This window comes from Sitophilus oryzae, unplaced genomic scaffold (genome assembly GCF_002938485.1).
Source record: "Sitophilus oryzae breed Bouriz unplaced genomic scaffold, Soryzae_2.0 scaffold_1639_pilon_pilon, whole genome shotgun sequence".
Classification (NCBI taxonomy): domain Eukaryota; kingdom Metazoa; phylum Arthropoda; class Insecta; order Coleoptera; family Curculionidae; genus Sitophilus; species Sitophilus oryzae.
This window is the reverse complement of record NW_022146324.1, coordinates 1,564,142-1,590,995: the sequence shown is the minus strand read 5'-3', so window position 1 is coordinate 1,590,995 and position 26,854 is coordinate 1,564,142. Positions and strand designations below refer to the sequence as shown.

General features: G+C 32.1%; 1 protein-coding gene across 1 annotated transcript; it reads left to right on the top strand.

Moving 5' to 3' along the window:
- Positions 1-261: 261 nt before the first annotated feature.
- On the top strand, positions 262-26,410 carry LOC115880646. The gene is made up of 3 exons (XM_030897926.1): positions 262-455; positions 19,066-19,257; positions 25,841-26,410. The coding sequence occupies exons 1-3, from the start codon at positions 381-383 to the stop codon at positions 26,132-26,134; spliced, it is 561 nt and encodes a 186-aa protein (XP_030753786.1). The 5' UTR covers positions 262-380; the 3' UTR covers positions 26,135-26,410.
- The last annotated feature ends 444 nt before the right edge of the window (positions 26,411-26,854 follow it).

Sequence of the window (26,854 nt, the reverse complement as noted above, 5' to 3'; positions counted from 1 at the left end):
AAATAAAATATTTTGTGTATTGTTATTGATACCAGACTAAAACAATCTGAATTTATTCTCCTGTCAACATGTAAACCTTTTCACAGAAAAATAAACAAACGTTTTAATCCAACATTTTGTCGATACATGATGCACAGACAGACGTCTCAGCCTCTAATAAACTTTGCTCGATTTCATTGAGCTCTAAAAGCGATTTGTTTAACATTTGTTGGAGTAATATTTCTCACGTGGCGTTAGATCAGGAGAGCGGTGGGATGGCGATTAGTTAGCCTTTAGCGTTCCCGAGGGATTCAGCCGATCAAAGTTCTCCAGCCAGCGACCAAACAAACATCGCATAGATTCGCGTTTCGGTTAAACAGGTGAAAAGTAAAATTAAAAGAATGGTGGTGTTGGACGATTTCAAGGAAAACTTTATTATGGAAGTGGCAGTAGACGATGTTGAAAGTAGACTCAGAGTATGTATACTTTTTCTTGTCTAATATAGTGTCTACTAAAATATAAGTTTTAAAGATTTTTTGTTTTACTAGAATAAGTAAATAAAAATAAACCAAAGACCATCAGAAAGTTACGAAAAATTTATAACTTTTTTGCACTAAATATATGTAACAACTACACATGCATTGTATGTACATACACTGTTTCTACACATACTACACATACTTCTCACATACAAAGCATCCATCGTCATCATAGTTGTTTGACAGCATTTTAGTGAAGCCATTTTCTTGAATAGAAATTTTTAAAAATATTAAGAAAAAAAAAGAAGAATAAGCAGAAAAATAAATAAATAAAAACGAAGAAAGCGGAGAGAAAAATAAGAGAGATAGATAAAAAATATGCAATAAATTACAGACAGTGTTGTAATTCGTAAATAAATGAAGTTATACTGGGTGCGTCTCAAAAGTGGCTCATCCTTATAACGTTTCTATTTTTTCAGATAAAACAACGAGATTTGGTGTGGTAGTATATGAAATAAATTAGGATTGATTGACATATTCAATTGTTTTCTGTCACTTCCGGTTTTACCGGAAATGACTACAACTCTTGATTTTTAAACAGCACCCTCGGTATATATTTGCTTTATTTGATAGAAAATGACACTCTGAATAAAATCACATATCATATGTCAACTTTTGACATTTTCGCATTATTTGAAATTGTAACATGCGGTTCATAACGACAATTTGACTCGAAATACCAAGTGTGTGGTATGAAATTATTCGTAAAAAAATGCTTTTTCCAAATATGTTAATGAGCCACCCTCGTTTCATTTGAAAAAATTGAGATATGATTAAAAATACGATTTGGGCATATTTTAATCAGCCAGGACAAGACCTAAAAACATTAGACGATCAAATCTATTTTTCCAAGGCTCCTTCATTATCTTGGCAACAGAAGGCAGCTTGTGAGGATTGATACGTCTATGTCTTCTTGTAAGCCTATAGAATGCGGTGTCCCTCAGGGTTCAGTACTTGGCCCTATTTTATTTCTGGTGTTTATCAACGACATTGTAAGTCTAGACATTAGCGGTAAAATCTGCCTCTTTGCGGACGACACTAGTTTCACTTGGAGCGGCCCAGATGTTACGGCACTATATAGTACTATATCCAGTGACTTACGCACCATTAAATCTTGGTGCGATTCTAATCTCCTATGCCTCAACCTTTCAAAAACTAAAGTTTTGTCATATAAAAGTACTATACAACCTTTTGTACTTAATAACACCACTATTGACGTCGTGGACTCTGTGAGATTCTTAGGACTTGTTGTAGACAACTTGTTAAAATGGGACGCACATCGAAGCCTTATCAAAGAAACTAAGCTCTGCCTGTTTTGCGCTAAGATCAGTTTCTAAGGAACTTAACTCATCAACCTCTAGAATGGTCTATTATGCCCTTTTTGAGTCGCATCTTCATTATGCCCTTCCATTCTGGGGTACTTGCTGCGCGACAAAATTTGATCGTATTTTCAAACTTCAAAAGAGAGCAGTTCGATACTTATTGGGACTAAACAGTAGAACTCACTGCCAGAATTTCTTTAAAAATTTCAAAATACTGACTCTTCCTTCCTTATTAATTTTTGAATCCGTTTGCTTAATCCGCAAGCACATATTCTCTATTCCGGAAAGGCCTTCTCACAACTATCCACTTAGGAATGCGGAGCACGATATTTATCTGCCAACCCCGAGCTCAGAACTAAGGGCTCAATACTGTACAATGCCAAGAAAATGTACAATCATTTGCCTTCGAATATCAAGTCACTTTCATTCTTTCCCGCATTTCGCAAAGCTCTGAAATCATACTTACTGGACAGAGCCCTATATGCGGTAAACGACTTTTTTGTTGATGTTTAATCATGAACAATTTTGAATTTTAAAATTTTGATCATCTCACACACTGGTTAAAGGTCTAGTATTTAATATTTTATAACTCTTGATTTTATAATATATAACATTATTTTATCCATTTACAGTTTTTCTTTTGTAACATTTTCTAGATACGCCTGTGTTCTACAATCCATATATATTTTATTTGTAATTTTATGACGTAAATTTTTTTTTAATTGATTTGTATTGTATGACATTTTTACTTGTTTATTTGTCTATTTGTTTTTGTGCTTTTTTGTTTTGCTTTGTCGATGAAGTTGTTTTGGCTTTTTGTACAATAAAGCGTTGTGTTTTTGTTTAAGAATTAACGTTTTTAACACAGCCATGGCACTCTAGATTGAAATTTAAAATACAATTTGTTTTTGAACCAATATGTCAAAAGTTGACATGTGATATGTCATTCGATTTAAAGTGTCATTTTCTATCGAATAAAGTAAAAAAATACCGCGGGTGCCATTTAAAAATCAAAAGTTATAGCTATATATATTATTACTTCCGGCAAAACAGGAAGTGACCGAAAACAATTGAATACGTCAATCAATCCTAATTTATATCATATACTAAAATACCAAATCTCTTTTTTTTTATCTGGAACAATAAAAAAAGTTATAGGGGTGAGCCACTTTTGAGACGCACCCGGTATATTTACATTACTTTCAGATCTTTTGTGATCATGTTTTTTGCACTTTCTAGGGATTTCTCCAAGTAGTACTTGTCTTACATTTATAGATATCGCACTAAATATCTCTGAAATCCCTGTACAGGGTGGCGCCTCCTATGCGCGGGTGCAAAGGCTCTCCAAGCAGAACGACCGTTTGTATTGAAATGAAATTTTGGGAGCATTATGTAGGTTAATTTAGATCATTTTTTAAAAATAGAGGTGTGTCCAAAATACAGGGTGTCTGCAAAAAAAGTTAAACATCAAAGTTGTGTTTTTTGTAATGGCACACTCTATATATTAATTAATTTTCGGATTCTAGGAGAAAAATAAATGGATTATAAAAATGTATTTTTGTTCATTTCCTTACTTCTTACTACATAAAGAAATCGTGCTGCTTAGAATCTTAATTTGGTTCCAAATGGCACCGTACGAAGTATCTAGCACCGTACTAGAGTGCCATGGAAGTATCTAGCACCGTACTAGAGTGCCATGGCTGTGTTAAAACATTAATTTTTAATAAAGGAGCCTTGGAAAAAGAGATTTGATCGTCTAATGTTTTTCTATTTTTCGTGTGTTGTCCTGGCCAGTTAAAGGATGCCCAAATCGTATTTTTACTCATATCTCAATTTTTTAAAATGGAGCAAGGGTGGCTTATTAGCATATTTGAAAAAAACATTTTATTAATAATTTGGTACCACACACTTGGTATTTCGAGTCAAATTGTCGTTATAAATCCCATGTTACAATTTCAAATAAACCGTACAGGGTGGCGCACCTCATTCGCCTCGGTTGATTATACGAAAACGGAAAGATGTAGAAACGAAATATTTTATGAGTATATGTGGGAAGACAATATACACAATTTAAAATTATTTTGAAATATACAGGGCGTTTCAGAACTAAGATCCCAAGTAGCATCTATCTGACTTCGAACTAAATCTGACCTGAAGCGACGTCAGACTTTGTGCAAATTTAGGTCGGGTGCTGGTGATACGACTGGTGACATCGCTTTCCTATTAAAAGCGACGTCGTTGGATCCGAGTCGGTAAATCCAACGATCTGTCGACGTACAAAATAACAACGTACCATTTTTATTAATTTCCCAACGTCGTTCCAACGTTGGCTTGCACGACATACCTATACTTGAACTAGCCCGACGTCTACCCGTTGTCCGAATAGGATACGTCTCACTGATAATCCCTAAAGTAACGTCCAATTATATTTTGTTGTATTTTATGTTCATATATTTAACCTAATTTACGTATCTCTATTTACGTCCGTAAATACAACCCATTAAGTAGCATTTGCGGCCTAATAAACATCATGAACATAACCTAATAAAAAGTTTTTGTAAACAAACTTAATTTTTTTTATTATGCCTAAAAAAAAACACTAAAAAGGCATTTAGACATTCATCTACATTTTACAGAAAGAGGTCGAGGCTTTTACAAAATAATAATAGTAGTAGTGATGTCTTCCCTCCACCCACGAATGCTTTTTATCCGGAAGAGATGCTGCATTACACTGGTGCATCTTAATTTGATTTTTTAGCTTAGGAAACCAGCAGACCCCATCCTCCTCCCACATGTGAGGTACTGGTTCCAATTCTTTTAAATTTTGTATATACTATCTTAAAAAAGTGGCTGCCCATTGTTTTAAAGAGAAAACAAAAATTAAAATATAGTTGCACAAATCCACAAATCACTGATACGCAAAGTGAGGTTACGTGGAGTATGCTGGAATTATATGTATACGTCATGTGGTCATAATACGATTGCCGGTCGTCCGGTTTGATGACTTCGGTCGTGTGAGACGACTAATGTTGGAGACCCGGTCGGAATTGGTATATTGGTAGTTCATATTAAGTCGGACACAGAAATCCGCCATTCTTAACAGGTATCCTATTGTAAGCCATTTTAAAATCGTTTTTTGTTTTTAAAATTTATATTCACATTCCGATTTCTAGTAGAATAATATTGATAAGGTTGAGTTTGGGGGGAACCACAGTACAGTTTTATGATTAAACCAGCTAGAAAATAAAAAAAATATTTTGCAAGTTACTTTTTTATAGATATTTTTATTTCATAAATCTACCTACTTTTGAAGGCGCTAGTTGTTTTCCGGAGTATTTTAATCAGATATATAAAAAAAGTGACTTCCGTTGACAAAACTGATGTCTGGATTAATGATTCAGAATTATAATATGAAATTAGGTAGGCACTTATAGTTCTATTCGAGGAGTGATTATGAATCCATTTGTAATTAGGTAGTTTGGTTAGGTTTTTGTAATTAGGTAGTTTGGTTAGGTATTCTTGGTAGCGAATATGAAACCAAACGTAACGTCAGTGCTTAGCGACGAATTTTAAGTGACTAAAATCCAACGTAATATGACGTTGGTAATTGGTAGAATTACATTCCCTATTAGGTCAGATACCGACGTCGAGGCGACCCGAATCTGTATTCCCCATTTAGGTGCAAATAAGGGTCGTCAGGCGGTCGAACCGACGTTGGTACCCGACGTCGGGTTTATTGAACGCGACGTATACCCGACGTTAGATAACGTCCAAATGCTACTTGGGATTCATACCAAAGTTATAATTTTTCTTATGGAACACCCTGTGTTTTATTTCATTTTTGGATTCTTGGGCCCAAAAAAAGATATTTATTATAAGGGTTAAATATGTTTAAAATCTTTGGTTTTTGAGATATTTAAAGATATTTAAAAATGCATGCTACAATAGAATAGATTATTAACACCCTGTACATTGCTTTTCAGAATTAATTCTTGTGCTGACTTATAAGCCAGAGAAATAAACTTTACTAAAAACTTTAATTGCTTTGTTTAATGTATACAGGGGTATCAAAAATTGCTGGTCTATTTTAAATATTTATTTTACATAAAAACTTCGTTATTTCAAATACAACACCCTGTATTTTTTTTTAAATAAATTGAAGCAGATTTAAGTGCTCTTTCAAACTATATTAGGGTCTCCTGTACCTATCTAGCTCAGATTTTAAATAAAGAGCCATTTTTCAATAAAATGGGAACCAAGATGGCGGATGTCAACTTTCTAGTGACAGTTAGTAGCTATTTTCAAAATCAAAATTAGTTTATGGACTTTATTTAAATGTATAGCGGTTTACTTTTATTTAATTTGCCTATAATATAGTTTAATAAATAATATTTATTAAATATGTATTTATTATTCTTTCAAGAAAAACGAAGAAGTAGTTCTCTCGTTTATTTTATGATCACTTGTAGATATATGGATTTTCTATAAAAGAGCCAATTACGGCAAATTCATTTTCTATACTCCCAACGACAGGTTTCTGCCGAATAGGTTTTTTATAAACCATCACACTACCATAGCTCTGCGAAATAGAAAAGTATTTTTTCAAGGAACGCTTATCAAGAAGATTCCTATTTGGATATCTTTGAACAGAGGCTTTTGAGGCCAAGAAGAATTTTCCTCACAAAATAAAATCACTAATAACATATCCACTAGTAACATATCCATTCGTTCCGCCAGCAGATACTGCTTTATTTTTTTTGATAAAATAATGAATAATGAAGTTTAATAAGTATTACATTATTGTAGCTAAATTTAAGTAAACTATTATAAATCCAAATGATAATCCACAAACTAATGTCGATTTTGAAAAGAGTTACTAACTTTAACTAGAAAATTGCCATGGCAACACCAGCCATCTTGATTGCCATTTTATTGAAAAATCGCTTTTTATTCAAAAGCATTTGAATCTGCTTCGATTTATTTAAAAAAATACAGGGTGTTGTATTTGAAATAACGAAGTTTTTATGTAAAATAAATATTTAGAAAAGACCAGCAATTTTTGATATCCCTGTATACATTAAACGAAGGAATCAAAATTTTCAGTAAAGTTTATTTCTCTGGCTTAAAAGTCAGCACAGGAATTAGTTCTGAAAAACAATGTACAGGGTGTCCCATTTTGGTTGAAATCATACGGTATCTCCGTTCTTAGTGAAGATAGAAGGGTGCGGTTTGCACAAACCTGTCTCACTTTTTTGTCAAACGGAAGATGCCGTAAACAAAATTTTCATAGCCCTCTTCGTTTCCGAGCTACAGGGTCTTTTTGAAAATTTTGCAATTTGGGACACTTCCTGTATCTCTGTTATTGTTAAAGCTATCGAAAAGGTGAAAACTGTTTATTGTAGAACTTTTCACGTAGAATACAGTGGCGTAGTCTGTTTTTCTACCAAAAAAATATTTTTGAAAATATGAACTAAAGTTATGTTTTTTTAAATGGAACATCCTGTATATTTATAAATCATATAATCTGTCTTGCCATAAGCTTCTCAAAAATATATATCACTCTATATTTATTTTCACTATTTACTGCAATATTTAAAAGTTTTTATTAAAAGATCATATTTATTAGTAGGCCATGATTGATAATAAAAGAAACTAAAGAATTATTAAAAGTATACTGCTATCTGTCTCTTGTTTTATTTTGGGAGCCGCTAATAAATTCTTTATATATTAGGGAAACTTAACTCTCTACCGCTATTTGTAAATCTTGGAATACGTGTATAAGTAAGAATAATCTATCGTATCGGAAATTTTAGATATTCCTTTAACTAATTTACGTGAAATATACTTTCAGCAAGATGGGGAACATTCCTCCTCATAAATATGGAAATATTAGAATACTGTTAAATTATTATTTTTCAAATTAATGAATTGGAACCAATGAACGCATATTGATAGCCTCCTCGATTCCCGGATTTCGCCGTTCTCGATTTCTGATTTTGGGGATCTTTGAAATACGAAATATATCGTGGGCACTACAACAATGTCGAACACCTGAAAAATGCTTTAATAATTCAAGATTTAGATATTTGCAAACCCATTCCGTTATAAAAAAAAGAAAAATATATTCACAGTTTCAGTGGTAACAGTTATTTCAAGAGTAAAATATATCAATCCCAAATAAATTTTAATATGTGTATGACTCTTTTAGTAAATACCATTTTGATTTTTTGTTATTTATCACGGCCTACTAATAAGAAAATGATATATTTTAAATATTGCAGTAAATAGTGAAAATAAATATAGAGTGATATATATTTTTGAGAAGTTCGTAGCAAGACAGATCATATGATTTATAAATATACAGTTCTATTTGAAAAAACATAACTTTAGTTCATATTTTCAAAAATATTTTTTTTGTAGAAAAACAGACTACGCCACTGTATTCTACGTAAAAAGTTCTACAAAGTTTTCGCCTTCTCGGTACCTTTAACAATAACAAAGATACAGGGGGTGTCCCAAATTGCAACATTTTTGAAAAGACCCTGTAGCTCAGAAATGAAGAGGGCTATGAAAATTTTGTTTGCAGCATCTTCCGTTTGACGAAAAAGTGGGACAGGTTTGTGCAAACCGCACCCTTCTAGCTTCACTAATAACGGAGATACCCTATGATTTCAACCAAAATGGGACACACCGTACAGGATGTTAATAATCTATTCTAATGTAGCATGCATTTTTAAATATCCTTAAATATCTCAAAAACCAAAGATTTTAAACATATTTAAGCCTTATAATAAATACCTTTTTTTGGGCACAAGAATCCAAAAATGCAATAAAACACCGGGTGTTCCATAAGAAAAAATATAACTTTGGTATGGATCTTAGTTCTGAAATACCCTGTACATTTCAAAATAATTTTAAATTGTGCACATTCCCTCCCCACATATACCCATAAAATATTTTGTTTCTACATCTTTCCGTTTTCGTATAATCAACCGAGGCGAGTGAGGTGAGCCACTCTGTATGTGAAAATATCAAAAGTTGACATATGATTTATTATCATTCTATTTAGAGTGTTATTTTCTATCAAGTAAAGTAAAAAAATACCGAGGGTATCATTTAAAAATCAAAAGTTATAGACTTCCGGTGTAACAGGAAGTAACCAAAAACAATTGAATACGTCAATCAATTTCAAAAATGGGGGGGGGGGCGTTTATATTTTTTAGCTTTCTGATTTTTTTTAAAGTACTTTTATAAAGCAGCACAAGGATTCAGAATCTACAGAGATGATTTTTTGGTGAGTCTACTGCGGAATTTTTTCTGAAGTATTATTGTGCTTTTCAGTGTCTGTTTCTCTTTTTAAGTACTATTTTAGTTGAAAGATTTTTACGTATAATTACACAATTGCAATTTCCTCCATATATGAATACGAGATATATTTGCGGCACATGCTTGTTTTTAATCGCAATATCACATAAGAAAATAAAGGAAACCTACGGATATCGTTAATCTGAGTAATTGAAAGTGCAATTAAAACGGTTCGAGGCGTAACAAAGATATTAGAAACATGGCAAATTTATTAACGACCGTGTTTTCCGGGCCATAAAGTCTTGTCTAAATAAATAAAAACGAAATGAGTTTCGTTTTATGAATGGTGGTGTTTGGGGGAAAATTTACTGCAGAATGTTTCCTTGGAGTTTCGGAATCGAATAATCATTCACGCTTCTGGATGTTTGCTTCCGTTTATTTATACAAGGTGTCTATTAAGTCGGTGCAAGAATTTTAATTAGGAGTGTATTTTCACCCTGGAAACACGGTCTTGAGCTTATTTTTTTCAAGAACAAAATTGTTGAAAAATATCAATTTTTTTGATATTTCTAGAGAAATTATAAAAAAAGTTAGGGATACAGTCCTACTAGGCCAGTGCAAATAATTTTGAATTTGCAAAAATTTTTAGAAAGCTGCGACTATTGAAAATAGTTAGCCTTAGTAACCCTTATTAACATACTAAAAGTCATCATTTGTCCGATGTGTGCGTCATCAAAAAATATCGGCCGCCATCTTGAATTTTGGTACTTTTTGGGAAAAAATGTAAATAACTCGAAAACGGTGCGTTATAGCGAAAAACTTCAAGAGGTAAAAATTAAAGAAAATAAAAAATTCTATCAACAAAGAATAGTTTATTATCCTAACGCAGTGACGTACAAAATTTTTTTGAAAATCGAGCAATTTTTAAAAGGAATCACCGAAATGTAAATTACTATTTTCCTAAGCTTATTAACAAATAAACATGGATATAAATTAAAAAATTATATCCATGATATATCATTAATATATTTTAAATTAGCATCAATTCAACTGAAATACAGTTCTTGTGACATTTTCAAGAAATATTTATTGGTGGTTTAATAATATTTCAAAATTAACAAAAATTGTCAAAGCTATCCTTTACTAAATACATGTGTACTAATAATGTACGAAAGCAGCCTCCATCTTGTTCCGGTCGGGGCTATTTGCACTTAAACCAAGGTCTTTTTCTTACCATTTTGTAAACAACTTGTTTTTAAAAATACAGTGACAGTATGAAAAATTAGGCTACAGGTTGGAAGAAAAAAATAAAATGTAATAAACTACTTGCGAATGTATTTTTGACATAAATATCATCTACGATCTTAACCTAAGATCTTAACACTTTTTCATTATGATAAATACATTATAATATAAATATATGACTGAATGATGATATGAATAATTCAAATTATGACCATTTTAATAAAAATGTGTTACCAACTTGTAACCTAATTTTTCAAACTGTCATCTCTAGAAAAAAAATGAAATTTACTATTTTATTCGATTTGTTCTTCATCGACCGATATTTGTTTGTTCTCGCAAGAAATACCATTACAAGCATGAACATGGTATATTGGATTTTAAACATGTACCATTGCGATTAAAAAAAAATAGTACAACAAAATATGATTTAATCTGCTGGTCTATATTCTTGTGTCAGTGTCACGTGATTTTTAAAAAATGCCTTTAACGTCAGAGTAAAAATCGATTATATTTACGCGATTAAGGGATGGGGTTCCCATAAGGAACATTGCAGATGCATTAGGGATAAACAAAAAAACAGTGTTGTTGGCTAAATCCAAAAAATTCAATATAATTCAAATATCCTTATAGACCAGGAGTTCCATCTGGGACTACTAATTCTTGTACTATTTTTTTTTATCGCAATGGTACATAGTTTATTACATCCAGATTTGCAATGACAGTAAATCATTTTCAATACAAATTCTGGTGCCACTGCGTTTGACATTGTTGTTAGAACTAAGGTATCCGTTTTTTTTACTCCATCCACATTCTGTTACCTCTTCTCCGTTATTTAGCCAATACTGCATTTATAAATAGGTCCTATAATAATGATTTTCAGCTGCGTTAGTTGTTGGAGGTAAGGTAGCTAAATCAACATTTTTACTATAAGTACCTGACGAGATGTAAGGGCTTTATATTTAAAATACCTCAACTGATCTAAATCTTTTGCTAGCCTATGTCGACCATATAATGAAAATAAGAATGTATTTCCAGCTTCGACTAACTCAGATTTTTGTGATGCAGGATCTAAAAAAACGGATGTAATTTGTCGCAGATGAGGATATTTATGCAACGTTTTGAAAGTCGCCAGTTTACATTACATTTTATTTTTTTCTTCCAACCTGTAGCCTAATTTTTCAAACTGTCACTGTATTTTTAAAAACAAGTTGTTTACAAAATGGTAACAATAAGACCTTGGTTTAAGTGCCAATAGCCCCGACCGGGACAAGGTGGAGACTGCTTTCGCACATTATTAGTACACATGTATTTAGTAAAGGATAGCTTTTACAATTTTTGTTAATTTGAAATATTATTAACCCACCAATAAAAGAAAAAAAAGAAAAGAAATTTTTCAAGAAATATTTTTATTTCTTGAAAATGTCACAAAGCTTGTATTTCAGTTGAATTGATGCTAAATATCCATGTTATTTGTTAATAAGCTTAAAAAATTAGTAATTTGCATTTTGGTGATTCCTTTTAAAAATTGCTCGATTTTCAAAATTTTTTTGTACGTCATTGCGTAAGGATGGTAAACTATTTTTTATTGATTCTAATAGAGTTTTTTATTCTCTTTAATTTTTACCTCTTCGAGTTTTTCGCTATAACAAACCGTTTTCGAGTTATTTACATTTTCGCAAAAAGTACCAAAATTCAAGATGGCGGCCGATTTTTTTTGATGACGCACACATCGGACAAATGGGGACTTCTAGCACGGCACATAAAACAATCGGCACGCCAACTCTACTCAGATTCCATTGTTTAAAATTTCTATAAAATTTGACCTTGTCGGCGCCATTATCGTTTCCTAGTCAGGGCCGGATTAAAACGTATTAAAAAATTTCTCAGAAAATACGACAGGGTTGTATTAAAAAAATACTGTAATTGACTGAAACTGAATTTTATTTACAATACTTTTGTCCAAACAAATGAATCGTTAACCGCGTATAGTTCTCGAAAAGTAAAAATGAAAAAATCAATTAAATATTTTACTGTAGAGAATAGACAATTAAAATTAAAAAACATGCAACTAACAAAAACATGCCAGGAGTTACAAACAAGAATTAAAAAAATACCAATAAAATATTTATTGAACAATATAAAGAGGCTACGTACAAATTATGCCCATCAATGGGCGTAGCAAATTTTATTAATATTCAAATTTCACAAATTAATAAATCCACAATTTTTTTTGAGAAACTTCTATTTTTTTCATGGCAGGAAACAAAGTAGGTACCTACCGCATTGTATTTTATACGGTTACAAAGTGAATTGGTAAACATTTTAAATTCAAAGTGAACAGATCACAACCTGTACTTGTGGGTCTTATTTATATCTTCAATCAAGTCTTCTCTATTAGCTGCAATTGCCCATGTTTTTGCCCTAAAAATGTATTGTTAACTTATTTTCGATATACTCATTTTATTTATTTTTATAATTATATTTAAATGAATAATATAATGATTTTTAAATTTAATTTTTAATGTCTAGATTCTAGATACAACATTAAATTTTATTTTACTAAATATTTAACATTAAAATCTTACTAATATTAAAGTTTGTTAAGATTTTTATCATATACATAGGTATACATAGGTTACATTGATTATTTCGTGGGGTTAGTTGCGTTGGTTAAGTTGGTTATTTGGTGGGGTTGATTGCGTTGGTTAGGTTAGCTATTTGGTGGGGTTGGTTTGGTTTTTACTAATTTACATTTGTTTAGCGTTGGTTAGTCTCTGGGGTAAGTTGTTGGCATTTTTATTTCCGGAGCCGGCATCTGTGCTCCCCAATTTTGGAAGCCGGCGCTGGCGCCGGCAGTGGTGTCACTTCCTATTTTTTAATATCATGAGGTGGATTTGATGACTACTGTCGTAATGCCATATCGACACTATATTAGGACTCCATATTAAATTTTAAGAAACGTTAAAGAGTACCCATATACAGGCTTGATTTTAATAAATTAATATTAGTAACACTGACAGAACTAAGAATATTAAAAAATATGTAATAATTGTAATAACTAAGTGTACAGGGTGGCTCGAATTCGGCGCTAATTATTGGGATTTCGGAAACCGTAAGAGATACAGGATCGGTTAAATGGAGACAAAGTTGCACAATTGATGCTCAACAAAATGCCGTATTGCATTTTTATTTTTTTTTGCGTAAAATATTCTGGTGATGGAATTTTCTGTACGAAACATCGGCAAATATCAAAGTGACTATATATAGTGTTTTAAGAGTGATGAAAGGATTTAATTTAATTGAAAAAAAAGTCAGGTCCGTATTTAAAAAAATTAAGTTGATGATGGTCGCCAGAAGCCAGAACGTCAGAGTCAATATTTAATCACACAGAGTTATAGAGCAGAAAAAGTGGCCATGAAAATGTGTTTTTCATTTTAAGTTATCTTAACAAATAAACCCAGGAAACAATAGAAAACAAAATTGAAAATTCCGTTTTTAATATATTCGGAAGTATTCGGAATTTTTCAAAATGCAATACAGCATTTTGTTGAGCATCAAATTGCGCAACTTTGCCTTCATTTAACCGATCCTGTATCTCTTACGGTTTCCGAAATCCCAATGATGAGCGTCGAATTCGAGCCACCCTGTACAATGATTATGATTGCGTGTTTTGTTGTGATGTTTAGCCATACGATAGATAGATAGATAGAATATTGAAAAAATTGGCACTTACCCCCTTTGGTACTTCCACTCTTCAATTTAGGATTTACTTATCAGAGTTAACAGAAAATTTAATTTTTTATTTGGATACCCTGTATATTTTTAATTCACCAAAAAGGAGATAAAATTACCTTTCCAAAAATATAACACACTCGATATTTTGTTCGAGTCCCCTTCGAAATACTGTATTTTTAAAAGTTCGCCACTTTTAACTAGTAGGCTTTAAAGATCCCTAAATTACGATCCTTATTCAAAGTAGGCGAAGTTTTAAAAACTCTATATCTCAAAGAGGAATAGAACAAAATATCAAGTATGGGAAAGTCTACATTTTGGGAAAGGTAATTTTAAGTTCTTTTCAATAAATTAAAAATATACAGTGTGTCCCATAGAAAAAATACATTTTTCTGTTGATAAGTCGTAGATTATTAATTTTAATAAACCCAAGCAGCATTTGGACGTCGGGACAACGTTGTGTCACGCGACCAAACGTCGGGGCGCAACGTCGGCACAACCTTGTGCCAACCCTAGTCTGCACTAGTTTGGAGAATAATTTTTGGGTCGAAACGACGTTGGATACCGACGTTGGCTAGAAGCCTAATTTAGTACAAACTGCAACGTTGTTTAAAATCCTATAATTTACAGAAATACAAAACTAATATGGCGTCTAAGTCGCGTTTTATCCTAAATTGGGATAATTATAGTAAAACTATTTTTTTTATGATTTAGTTAGAGACATATGTCAGATGGCAGTGAAGGAAAACAAAACAAAAGTATTTAAGTGTGGAGGATGTTTGAAGATCATAATTATTGAAACACTTTAACCGACTCTATAACTCTTTACCCAAGGCAAAAAAGTTAAACGCAAACAACTTTATTGATAAATGTATTGTTTCTACTTTGAAAAATACTAATGGGCTTTAAAATTAAAGAAGTTTTAAAAATTTTCTTGAATTTTTTTTTAGTAAAATGAGAATAATTTATTCGCAGTCGAAAAAATTGTTTCCGCGTGTTTTTTAGGGTCAAATATTTCAAGTTAATGCATTCAAAAAGTAGGAATTGCTATTTTAGGAACGAAACATTTTCTTATTTAACAACATGGCGGCTTTCACTTTGTTGTTTTGGAGATTAAGATGGAGTAGTTCGAGTAGTCGCATACTGGACTAATAAAGTCGCAGTTCGGCCTTAACAGGTAGTATACTAGTCGCAAGATTGCCTAATTTAGTCATCCTAAAGTCTAGCTTGTGCCGCCCTCTATAATCTAAATAAACGAGGGAGTGGATAAACTATCGGTAATATATGTCGATGTATATTTAAATTTAGTTTTATATGTACCTTTCTTATGTCCCATTTTAATTAAGTTTTTTTTTATAAAAACAAAAACAGCACTGAACTGTCTGACTGAACAGAACAATGAAGTGAAAATTTAAGATTTAAGGTTATGGTTCAATACAGTTACAAAGTACAGTTGCAAAAAGGTAGTGACTCGACGTCCTACCAACGTAAGAATAAGGAAATCTAAACAACGTTGGAATTAGTAAAACAGACGACGTTTGAAAACTGACGTCGGAAAACTCTATATTGTCCAACGTTGTAACTACGTTGTCCGAATCACCTAAAGATCACTTAAGCAAAAAAGGTTACAAGACAACGTTTATTCGACGTCGCAGAAGCTTCTACTTTGCTGTAGTACTAGTCCAACGTCGGCACAACGTTATAAAAACGTTTAAATTTATTTTAATACCTAAGGTAGGGAGCTAACTATTTTTTGTAACTAATCCAACGTTGTGTTTAGTAAACATGTGGTCGCAAGTCATGAAAATGCTACTTGGGAAATTATACTTAAACCACTAAATTCTAAGTAAAAAGGTGCTTTGGAAATGTTTTCATAAAAATATAAAGTTTTCCATAGCAAAAGAGTTACAGCGATTTGTTAAAAATGCACATGTCAGTTTTGCATCTCTACTTCATCGTATTGCCTCTTTACAATGCAGATCCGTTCATAGAACACAATTAAGTCATACCAAAGTTATTTAAGTTATGAAATACCGGGTGCGTCTCAAAAGTGGCTGACCCCTATAACTTTTTTATTTTTCCAGTTAAAAGAACGATATTTGGTATCTTAGTATATGATATAAATTAAGATTGATTGACGTATTCAATTGTTTTCGATCACTTCCTGTTTCACCGGAAATTACTACAGCTTTTAATTTTTAAATGGCACCCTCGGTATTTTTTTTTACTTTATTCGATAGAAAATAACACTCAGAATAGAATGACATATCATATGTCAACTTTTGACATTTTCACATATGGTTTAGTTGAAATTATAATTGCGGCAAATTTGACTCGAAATACCAAGTGTGTGGTATCAAATTATTGTATTGCTTTTCCCAAATATGGTAATGAGCCACTCTCGTTCCATTTGAAAAAATTGAGATATGATTAAAAATAGGATTTGAGCATATTCTAACTGGCCAGGACAAGACACTAAAAACATTAGACTATCAAATCTATTTTACCACGGCTCACAGTGGAACGAGCTTATGGGAGCGGTTGGACATGAGGTTTTCTTCTCAACACTTTTAATCCAAAGGACGAAAAAATGATTTTTATATACCGTAATAATGTATAAACAGAACAATTTTAAATTTTAATGAAAGAAAGTGGTTGACTCATTACAAACCATCTACAGGGTGACCTAAAATATAGTATGTTTTGGAAAAATCTTAGAATTTTTAAATGCTAATAAACTTTGCCAAACTGTCGTGAAATGTTTTAGTTTTGATTCTTTTAAAAACAAATATCTTTAGATTTTACCACTGAAATCTAGGACTACTGATACCGTATTATAAAAATATGACGCATATATTTATGTGTATATTTATGTGTATATGGTACACTGCTTATATTTTCCTATTTAATATAATTTTGCTAATATCTTCGGTTTGAAAGAAGATATGAAAATGCGGTTTTCACTGATTTTTTAAGCTTTCGTTACTCTTACTGTCAGCTAAAATTACATATACCATCGCATTTAATTTTTTTGAAAAAACGCGCAATGTTTGTTAAATTGTAAGACAGCGCCCCCTAGCGTCTACGTTCAAAAGCTTACTATTATTGTTTATATGGTATAATATAGAGTAAGAAACGCTCTTTTAAACGAGCCCCCGTTAGTTGGATTCTGTCCATTCAGTCCGGAGTTATTAATATTTAAATAAAAACAGATCTAACCTTCCCCCACCACTTTATTTTGGTAGGTAGGGGAAAATGGTTCTAACAAATAATATTCAGAATTTACTGAAGATTATGAAGCTATTATTTATAGTACCACTTATCTAGGCAAAATTGTGTAAAAACTCCATTTTCTTATTTTTCTATAGCAGTTGCACCCTCTAGCGGCCATTCTACAAACTTGAAAATAATTTCCAGCAATTTCTCATAGCCTCTTTAGTTATGAATATTTTTTTCCGCAGGCCTCACGGCTAATACTTTCCGAGATATAGCCGAGAGCTATTCTTAGTGGGACACCCTGTACACTAACTTTATTATAAGCAAAGAATATAACAGTAAATCTACGCACTAGAATATTTTTAACACAAACAAAAAAGCTCAACGCTGCACTTTAACCCTTTTTCTTTTTCCAATAGTTTATAAGTTTTCCATATATTTGTAGCACCCTGTATCTGTTTTTGATTTAAGCGTCATTTTGTATTTATCCAATTAATAATTAAATATTAATAAATTTATAAGAAAATAAAGATAATTTGACTCTTGATAAAGATAATTTGATTTATTGGAAATGAAAAGGTTTTTGATTTTAGTATAGCATGTATTAGTAATATATTAAATGGAAATTTTTAGAGGGGGGCAAGCTGGGGCAAGATATTAAATTAGTTTCGTTATTAGAAAGGCTTAATCTACCTTGTGACATATATAAAGTAATGACCAAACTTTGGCCATTTTTTTTATTTTTCTACATACATATTTTTTTGCTACTAAATCTAGTATTTAGTAGCAAAAAAATGTTTATGTGTCTCTTATATACAATAATTGTTCTCCCAAACTTTTGTGACTATATATATCTTTTATTTTAAAGTGAAAACAATCGTTTGCACTAATATATGTATGGTTAAAAAAATTATTAAAGTCTTTGCCACTTTTTATAAAACTAGGTTGTTTCACAAGAAATGAATACCATAATTAAGTCAGCGTAATATCTTCATTTGAAACTTTTCAAACAGACATATAATTAAAAATATTTTTTTGAGTTGGATAAAATATAACGGTCTGGACTTTAAGTAATTAAAATCTTCTACCAAAATTATTTAATTTAAAATTTTATTTTTAAGTCAATGTCCAACATTTTATATTGTGTCTTTCCACCGTGCGGCTCCTTGATTAAGAATTAGTGTTTTTAACATAGCCATGGCACTCTCTGGATCGAATTTTAAAATACAATTTTTTATTAAGCGAGAATCTCAAAAGTTGACATATGATATGTCATTCTATTCAGAATGTCATTTTCTATCGAAGGCCGGTGTCATTTAAAAATCAAAAGTTGAGTAATTTCCGGTGAAACAGGAAGTGAAGAAAAACAATTGAATACGTCAATCAATCCTAATTTATGTCATATACAAACATTCCAAATCTCGTTTTTTATCTGAAAAAATAAAAAATGTTATAGGGGTGAGCCACTTTTGAGACGCACCCTGGACTGACGTTGTCTTAAATTTAATCAATATTGAAACTATCACCAGAAAAGATCAGGCGAATAGCCAAACAGTATAATCTAAACTAATAAAAATAAATTAATCATCAAACAGTGATACATGTGATCAAAACTTAAAAAAATATCAATCCAAGAAGATATCTTCTTAATTCATTATATTGTCTACCAATTTAAAACAATATTATTTCAGTTGACTAATAATTAATCAGAGTTTTTTTATTTCCAGGATGAAGAACGTAAGAAAACTGGACGCTATCTTGCAGTGGGTGTGGTACTGTTCATCGTTGCCATTGGTCTATACCACGCTATCTCCAGCAGGTCCACGCAAGTTTCGGCATTACTCGGAGCGACCATGATCATGTTTTTATATTTACTGTGGTTAATATATGCATCTCAAAGGAGAAAACTAGCTGTTAAGGTAGGCAAGAAGGTTTTAATAAAATCAAATCTGATCAGACAAATTATATATTCAAAAATATCACAAAGTTGAAGTTATGCCATCATCATCATTCCCAGCTTATTCAACCATTTCCAATTATTGTGTAGCCTCCCTCACATATTAATATACTCTCTTTGTAGTTGGGCCTATTGTTGTCTATTATTGTCTATGCGAGCCCAAGTTGTCCCTGCTAATTTCCTAATATCATGGTCCCATCTCAGGTTTGTCTTCTTCCAGGTCTCTTAATTCCTCGTGGGTACCGTGCTGTATTTTTGTGGTCCATCTGTTGTCGTCCTTCTTGCCAGGTGTCCTGCTCATTGCCATTTGAGAGATTTGATTCTGTGGATGATATCTATTACCTTAGTCCTATACTTTGGTACCCACTCTATTCTTTTACGGTTATTCCATAGATTTAGGAAGAACAGATATCACATTATGCATTTTAACCCGATCAAACATTCGGAGGTTGACTACGTACTGTAAAAACCAACTGAGATAGAGAAGGCGACATTGCCACATATCAAATTTGCGCCTATCTACTTAGTTTGATTTGCAGAAAAGGTGACTTTAAAACCTTCACCGGATATCAATAAATCTCAATTTCTTAATTAAATGAATAGTGTATTTTTAAAGAAGCATGCGTAATAATATGTTATTAACCAGAGGATATATGCGTTACTATTAAAGGACATGTTTACTGTTTAATGTGCTGAAACGTCTAGAAATATTGGCAACGTCGCTCCTAGTCTTCCAGAATGAAATGAGCCGTCCGTCCCACCACCCCTCGCGACGGCCCATGGTCCGTTATAGCGTATTACCACAGATAACACATAATTATTTTATTATATTATTAAACATTTTATCATAGGTAATATTCTATATATTACCTGTGATTTTATGCTAAAATGTTTAGTTTTGTGAAAATATTACTTACCTATAATATTTAAACGAGTTCCTGAATGTACAATTTGTTTATCACGATGTCAAGTTCTAAATCTTGTATTGGTTGTCTAAAACTGTTTGAATTTGCTTAGTTATATTGTATCCTATATTTTATTAAACAAACTCAAAATAATGTTTATAATTACCTTCATCAGCCTTCATATCATTAAAGTGATAATAATAATCACTTATCATTATCAGTCATTATGTAGTTATTTGTTCATTTGTTGCTCTGTTTGTTGTTGTTTGTTTTCAAAGATCATTTTTGAGGTTAATGTCATATGAAACTTTTCGTAATTAGGGAACTGGTAATTGACGTGTGACGATAGATTAATAAAATAATAATGAACGTATTAAGTTAAATATTTATATATTAATTTAACATATCTATTTCATGTTTATAAATTACATAATTTTTAATTTGGTATAGTACCTTTAATTTTATATATTCATAATGAAATGAAATATATTTCGATATAACGTTTGGCAACCACGCAACTGAAGTGCAAGCGACATCTGTGCAAGAGAAAGCAAAACCTCCCAAAAAAGTGAGAAAAGAAATCTAAAAATTTCAGATTATTCAAATGTCACTCCAATATTTTTCCAAATTGGAGTGAAATTAGGGTGACAATTTTTAACACGTAAGGAGCCATCTGGATTATGTGTTATCTGTGGTATTACCTTTAGCCTTTGGTTTAGCTTACGGTGTGTTTGAAGTCGGAATCAAGTCCGAAGTGAACTTTTCAGTGTTTTTCAGTAGTTTTTGTTTTTGTTTAATGTACTTTTGAATCTGCGAATTTTCAATATGGTACGACAGTGTCAAATGTGTGGACAAATAAGCTCAAATTACCCGAATTTGTCTTTTCACAGGTAGCACAAGGGAGCCTCTCACAATTAAAATAATTTCTAATTATATTTGTTGAATTTTGATCTATTAAAACAAGAACGTAGTAGCCGGTAATTGAATTATAATTCGTCTCAATTACTACCTAACTGTTGTAGATCATAACAAATTTGAATATAAACGTTACATATGAAATTTTATTATAAGCCAGAAAGTGACATTTTTTTCTTAAAATTGCGTCCTATTTTGGTCATTATATACGATATTCTAAAGGAATTTTGCTTAACAAATTAACAAATAAACAAAGGTGTTTTACCAGACCTTTTTTTCATTTTATTGCTTTATTATATCTGCCCCTTCGGCCTTATTTAGACAATTTTTTACCACCGTACAAATACATCTTTCTAGAGTTATTTGTACGGTGTGTTTATCTTTTTTTAGAATGGGACGAACTGTAAATAATTCTTAGGCACTAGTTTTATACATACCTATATAGAGAGTGACCCAGGCCTCCAAAAAAGCTTTTTACCTATTACGTTTTTGGTTTGTGATTTTTATTTCAATTTTTTACATAAGATGGGGGCCATTGTAACACACATTTTCAAAATATTTTTGTCAACATACAGGGTGATTCAAACCGCAATACATATGCTTAATACAGTTCATGAAGATTAGGACATTTAACTAAAATTTGATTATCTGATGAAGCTACCTTTAAAAGTAATGGATTTGTAAATAAACGTAATAGGTATTCATTATTCTGCGACAGTCCATACTGTAGCACACAGATTTTATACTTTTAATGATAAATGCCTTCTATTGCGAGACTAAAAGGCAATTGCCTCGTATCCGAACCATCATAATACAAGAAGAAGACCGAAAGTCAAATCTTGTCTTATATTTTCAAAAAAAACACAATTTTCTCATTAAATATTGATTTTAGGTATAGGAAGTTATTAATAATACAAGACTAAACAACTATTACACAGTACTTCACAGGCAGCTATCGATTGCGAACTAACTAAATCGTTACTAATTAGGTACTAATTTTGAAAAGTTCTTTTTAAGATAAAAAAAGGTAAAACTAAAACCTAAACGATCTTTGAGATTAAACGGGAAGTTCTAAATAATGTTGCCTATTCTAAACAAGAAAAATTTATTTATAAGTTAAGTTTTATAACATTCCTAATTAAATTTGGGCGAAAAGAATATTTCTGTTTGCTGTAGGTAATTTTCTTAGGGAAAATGCGTAAATAAAATTGACTTTTTAAGTCAATAAAAGTCTAAAGGGCAAGTTATTCCAAAAAAGGACTGTCCTTTTTCTAAAAAGGACAAGTGGCAACCCTAGGTATTTCTGGAATGGAAATTTAATGACAAATCTACAACTTTGGTTTGAAAATATATTCCGGCCACCTATGTTTACAAAAATGTCTAAAATATGCCTAAATGCAATTGTCGATATTCTGAAAAAAAATTGAAAGAAAAGTCACCAACCACAAACCTAATATAGAACTGTTTCGGAAGCCTGAGTCACCCTGTAAATATTCAAAAGTAACTGAAAGTTTATATAGAAGTAACTGAAAGTTTAAATCAAAAATCGACGTTGGAGCGATTTTCGAAAACTACTAACGGTTCAACATAAGTATATGTGGGATATTAATTGTATTATTATATTAGACTTTATAACAAAACTCATCTGACGAAAAAGTGTTAATGTAGTATATTAATATGGAGTAAAAATTTTACTAATTACTTTACTTTTACTTTACTAATTAAATTCGTTTCAAAAAACGATACGCCACTGGCCATTAGAACAATCCAAATGGGCCTAGTTGCCGGGGTCGGAAATTTTAGACTTCTCTGTCTCTTCTGTCCTTGTTTGACATATTGGAATGTTTGATACACTACCAACGAGTACTTATGAATGAGATGTTCGGTCTATCTTTATAATGTCTTTGGGTTATTCCCAGCATATTTCGTTTCATTGAGCGTTGTGCCACCTGCACTTTACTTATAATATCCGTTTTAAGTGTCTAGGTTTCGCACGCATAGGTCATGACCGGTAGTACTCATTGGTCGAATGTTTTTTTTAGATAAAGTATTCTTCTATAAGCTATAAGTACTCCATGCTAACTTAATTCTTCGGTTGATTTCTGGTGTTAGAGATCCCCAGCTGTGTATCATCATCATCATCATCATTTAGCTTATACCGTCCACTGCTGAACAAAAGCCTCCCTTAACTCTAGCCATTTCCTTCTATTTTGTGCCACTTGAATCCAGTTTCCAGCCACCCTCTTAATGTCATCTGTCCATCGACTAGGAGGTCGTCCTCTGCTTCTATAGGCCTCGTGTCTCGGTCTCCATTCCACAAGTCTCTTTGTCCACCGTCCATCTGTCACCCTAGCCACATGTCCTGCCCAATTCCATTTAAGATGTAAGACAGATATCACCGCATCTCTTACTCCTGTTCGGTTTCGTATTGTATGATTGGGTATTTTATCTCTGAGTGTAACTCCCAACATAGACCTTTCCATTTTCCGTTGCATGACCTGTATTCTATGTATGTTCTTTTTTGTCAAAGTAAGCGTTTCAGCTCCATACGTGAGGACAGGCAAGACACACTGGTTAAAGATCTTTCTTCTTAAACATATGGGAATATCAGATCTCAGTATATGCCTTAGTTTGCCAAATGCCGCCCACGACAAACCTATTCTTCGTAGAATTTCGTGGGTCTGATTATCCCTTCTAATACCGATCTCATGCCCTAAGTATTTATATATATGCACTTGTTCCAAAGGTATGTTATTAATGTTTAAATTTCCACTTAGTACTAGGTTTGTCATGTATTGTGTCTTTGATAAGTTAATTTTTAAACCGACTTTTTCTGAAGCATCATTCAGCATATCCAGCATATTCTGTGCCTCCTGTATGTTGTCTGTTATTAAAATAATGTCATCTGCAAAACAGAGATGATTTATCAATTTGCCATCGATGTTAATTCCTGTTGAATCCCAGTTTATCATTTTTAGCATACTTTCTAGCACAGCAACGAATAGTTTAGGGGACAGTGTGTCGCCTTGTCTTACCCCTCGATCGATATTGAATTTATCTGTGCATTGATTTGTCGATATTCTGACGTTTGCCGTGGCATTATCATATATATGTCTTATGATTGAGGAGTATCGATGATCGATGCGACAGCTGTATTAGTTGTCCGAAATATATATATTTTCTACTATTTCCAGTTTTGTCTTATTTATTAGAATGACTAGATAGACCCAGACTAGTCCTATAGTAGTATAATTAACCTCCGTAGAACAGCGTGGAATCGAGGGCCTTTAGCGCAAAAATTGGCTGTCTGTGGAGACGGTTACCGAATGATTTGTTGTTTGCTTTACATGTCTATGATTATTATTATTACTTTGTCTACAGTATGTCCCCGGATTGTCTTTACAAGAGGAAAATATTTTTTATTAAAAGTAAAGTGCATTCCTCATAATAAATTTACTTGTTCTAAAATGGTTAATCCCAATCCCGTTTATACTTTTCCAAATTTTCATACCCTTTTAGAGAAAATTAGAAAAAACATGAAAAATAGTAGACTAGAAGTCCTAAAAATCAAAACGCGTTTACTATGGTAATATAATTTCAATTTCATTCTTTGGTGGATGGTTTTAACATAGTTGTTGCTGATATTCATAGATAAAGGAAATAAATTTAGATTGGAATGCCCGTCAAAATTTTAGGTCGCGAAATTAATTTTGGGTCCCGACCGTTGTACGCGATCTGGCGCTGCTATAGCGGTTGCTAAGAACTCTTGTCCATATCTCTTGTCAAAGTCAGAATCTTCAAAAATTATAAAATCTTTCAAAATCTAAACCGCTCTCATTGAAAAAATTCCGAAAAGTGTTTAAAGCGTCCATTTTCAAAGTAATTATTGCTATCTTGTGAGTTTAATTATTTAAGTTTGATTTACTCAAACACGTGATAATTGTGAAAAAGTGGCATTAAAAACTTAAAAAGCTGTGCTGTGAACTGTGAACTGCAAAAACCATCGTGGATCGTGGCATAACGTCGGTTTGCAATGTTTCATAGGTATTTCATACATGTCCTTATATAAAATAAAGTTTCTTGTATGCAACACACTGTATTGTATTTTATTTATAAAATTAAAAGAAAATAATAATAAATTTGAATAAATAATATTTGGCGATATAAGTCCGGAAAAAGCCGAACCGCTCCAAAATTTTTAAAAGCTTTGGGTTGTGACCGTTGCAAGAATAGCGCCAAATACTGTTTACATTGTCCTTATGGGTACTTTCCAATCTAAACTTGTTTCATTTATCTATGGCTGATATTTAAGTATCACATTTTCCGAACTATTATCACAGGGTTATCACCCTTTCTGTAATATTGCATTAAATAAATTTTTAGTTTCTTTAACATTTTTAAACGCAAAAACTATGACGTTAATTAAGAGTCTATCAATTATAATCTATTATAGCATGAAAACGAAATACATTATTATATTACCATAGCGATTTGATTTTTATGGCTTGGAAAAATTCTACTAAATTTTTTTGTTTTTTTTTCTAATTTTCTCTAAAAGTATAAACGGGATTAAACAATTTAAAACAATCAAATTTTTTTTATTAACAACGCATTTTTTTTAAAAATGTTAATAAAAAAAATGTTTTTCCTCTTGTAAAGACAATCCGGGGACATACTGTAGTCCAGATTTAGTTTTATAACCGCACTTATTCTGGCGTTTTACAGAAAACCGAAGAAACCATCGAAAGACAAGTCACGGACGTTCTGGAAAACCTGAACAACATGAAAAAGATCCAGAACTCGTGCGGCTCTCACGAGAATCAAGTCTATGCCAGTAGCGAGGACGAATTGGAGCGAGTTCCTTTACAGAAGAAAGAAAAACTGACCAACGAGGAGCCAGGCCCCGACAAGAGAAAAACTTTTGAAGAGAATGTCAGAGACTATTCGTTTCACATACCTCCACCCCACACGATATCCACAGGACCAAACATCTATATCCGAACATATTCCATCGGATAATTTGACGGATTTACGGAATTTAAATACGGCGAGCGCTCCTAAAATACGGTAATTGCGTAGATTAAATGAAGTTTATGACAAGAGGAAGATTTACGAGTTATTCGAATCCGAGCAGTTATGAAAAACATCAAGCAGGTTAAGAAAACAATCTAGTGTAATTCGTTTTTTATGGTTTTTACGTCATAAAGTTTTCAGCGAATTTCTGAAATTAATTAATGTTCGAGTTTTCAACGAGTTTCATTTGGAAATATGAAAAATAAAGTTGGAGATTTACTACAACTATATATTTGTTTTTTTAAAAATGAAAAACAATTTAAAAAAACGCATTTTTTGAATAAAATGTTTACATGAATTTCTCTATCAATAAATGTCAGAGACTTGGTCATCAAACCGTGTTCCCGTAGATTACTTAAATACCTACAAATTTTCTAAAAAAATAAAAATTAACACATTTTTTGAACACAACAAAATAATATTAACTAAACAAAACTAGAAAGCGTCATTTTTACTGCATCACAAGCAAATAAAAATTAATACATAGCCAAAAGTCATAATTCAGGATTCCTCTGGGGGGTGCCCAGCAGTACATGGGGGGAGGGGCACCCCTGTAGTTATGCCAATGATTAATTGGTTGATTTTGACTCGCTTGGCTAGTTCTGCCACGCCTACTTAGTGCCAACTGAGCGGGGAGGCGGCACCATATTGGGTAGCCATCTACCC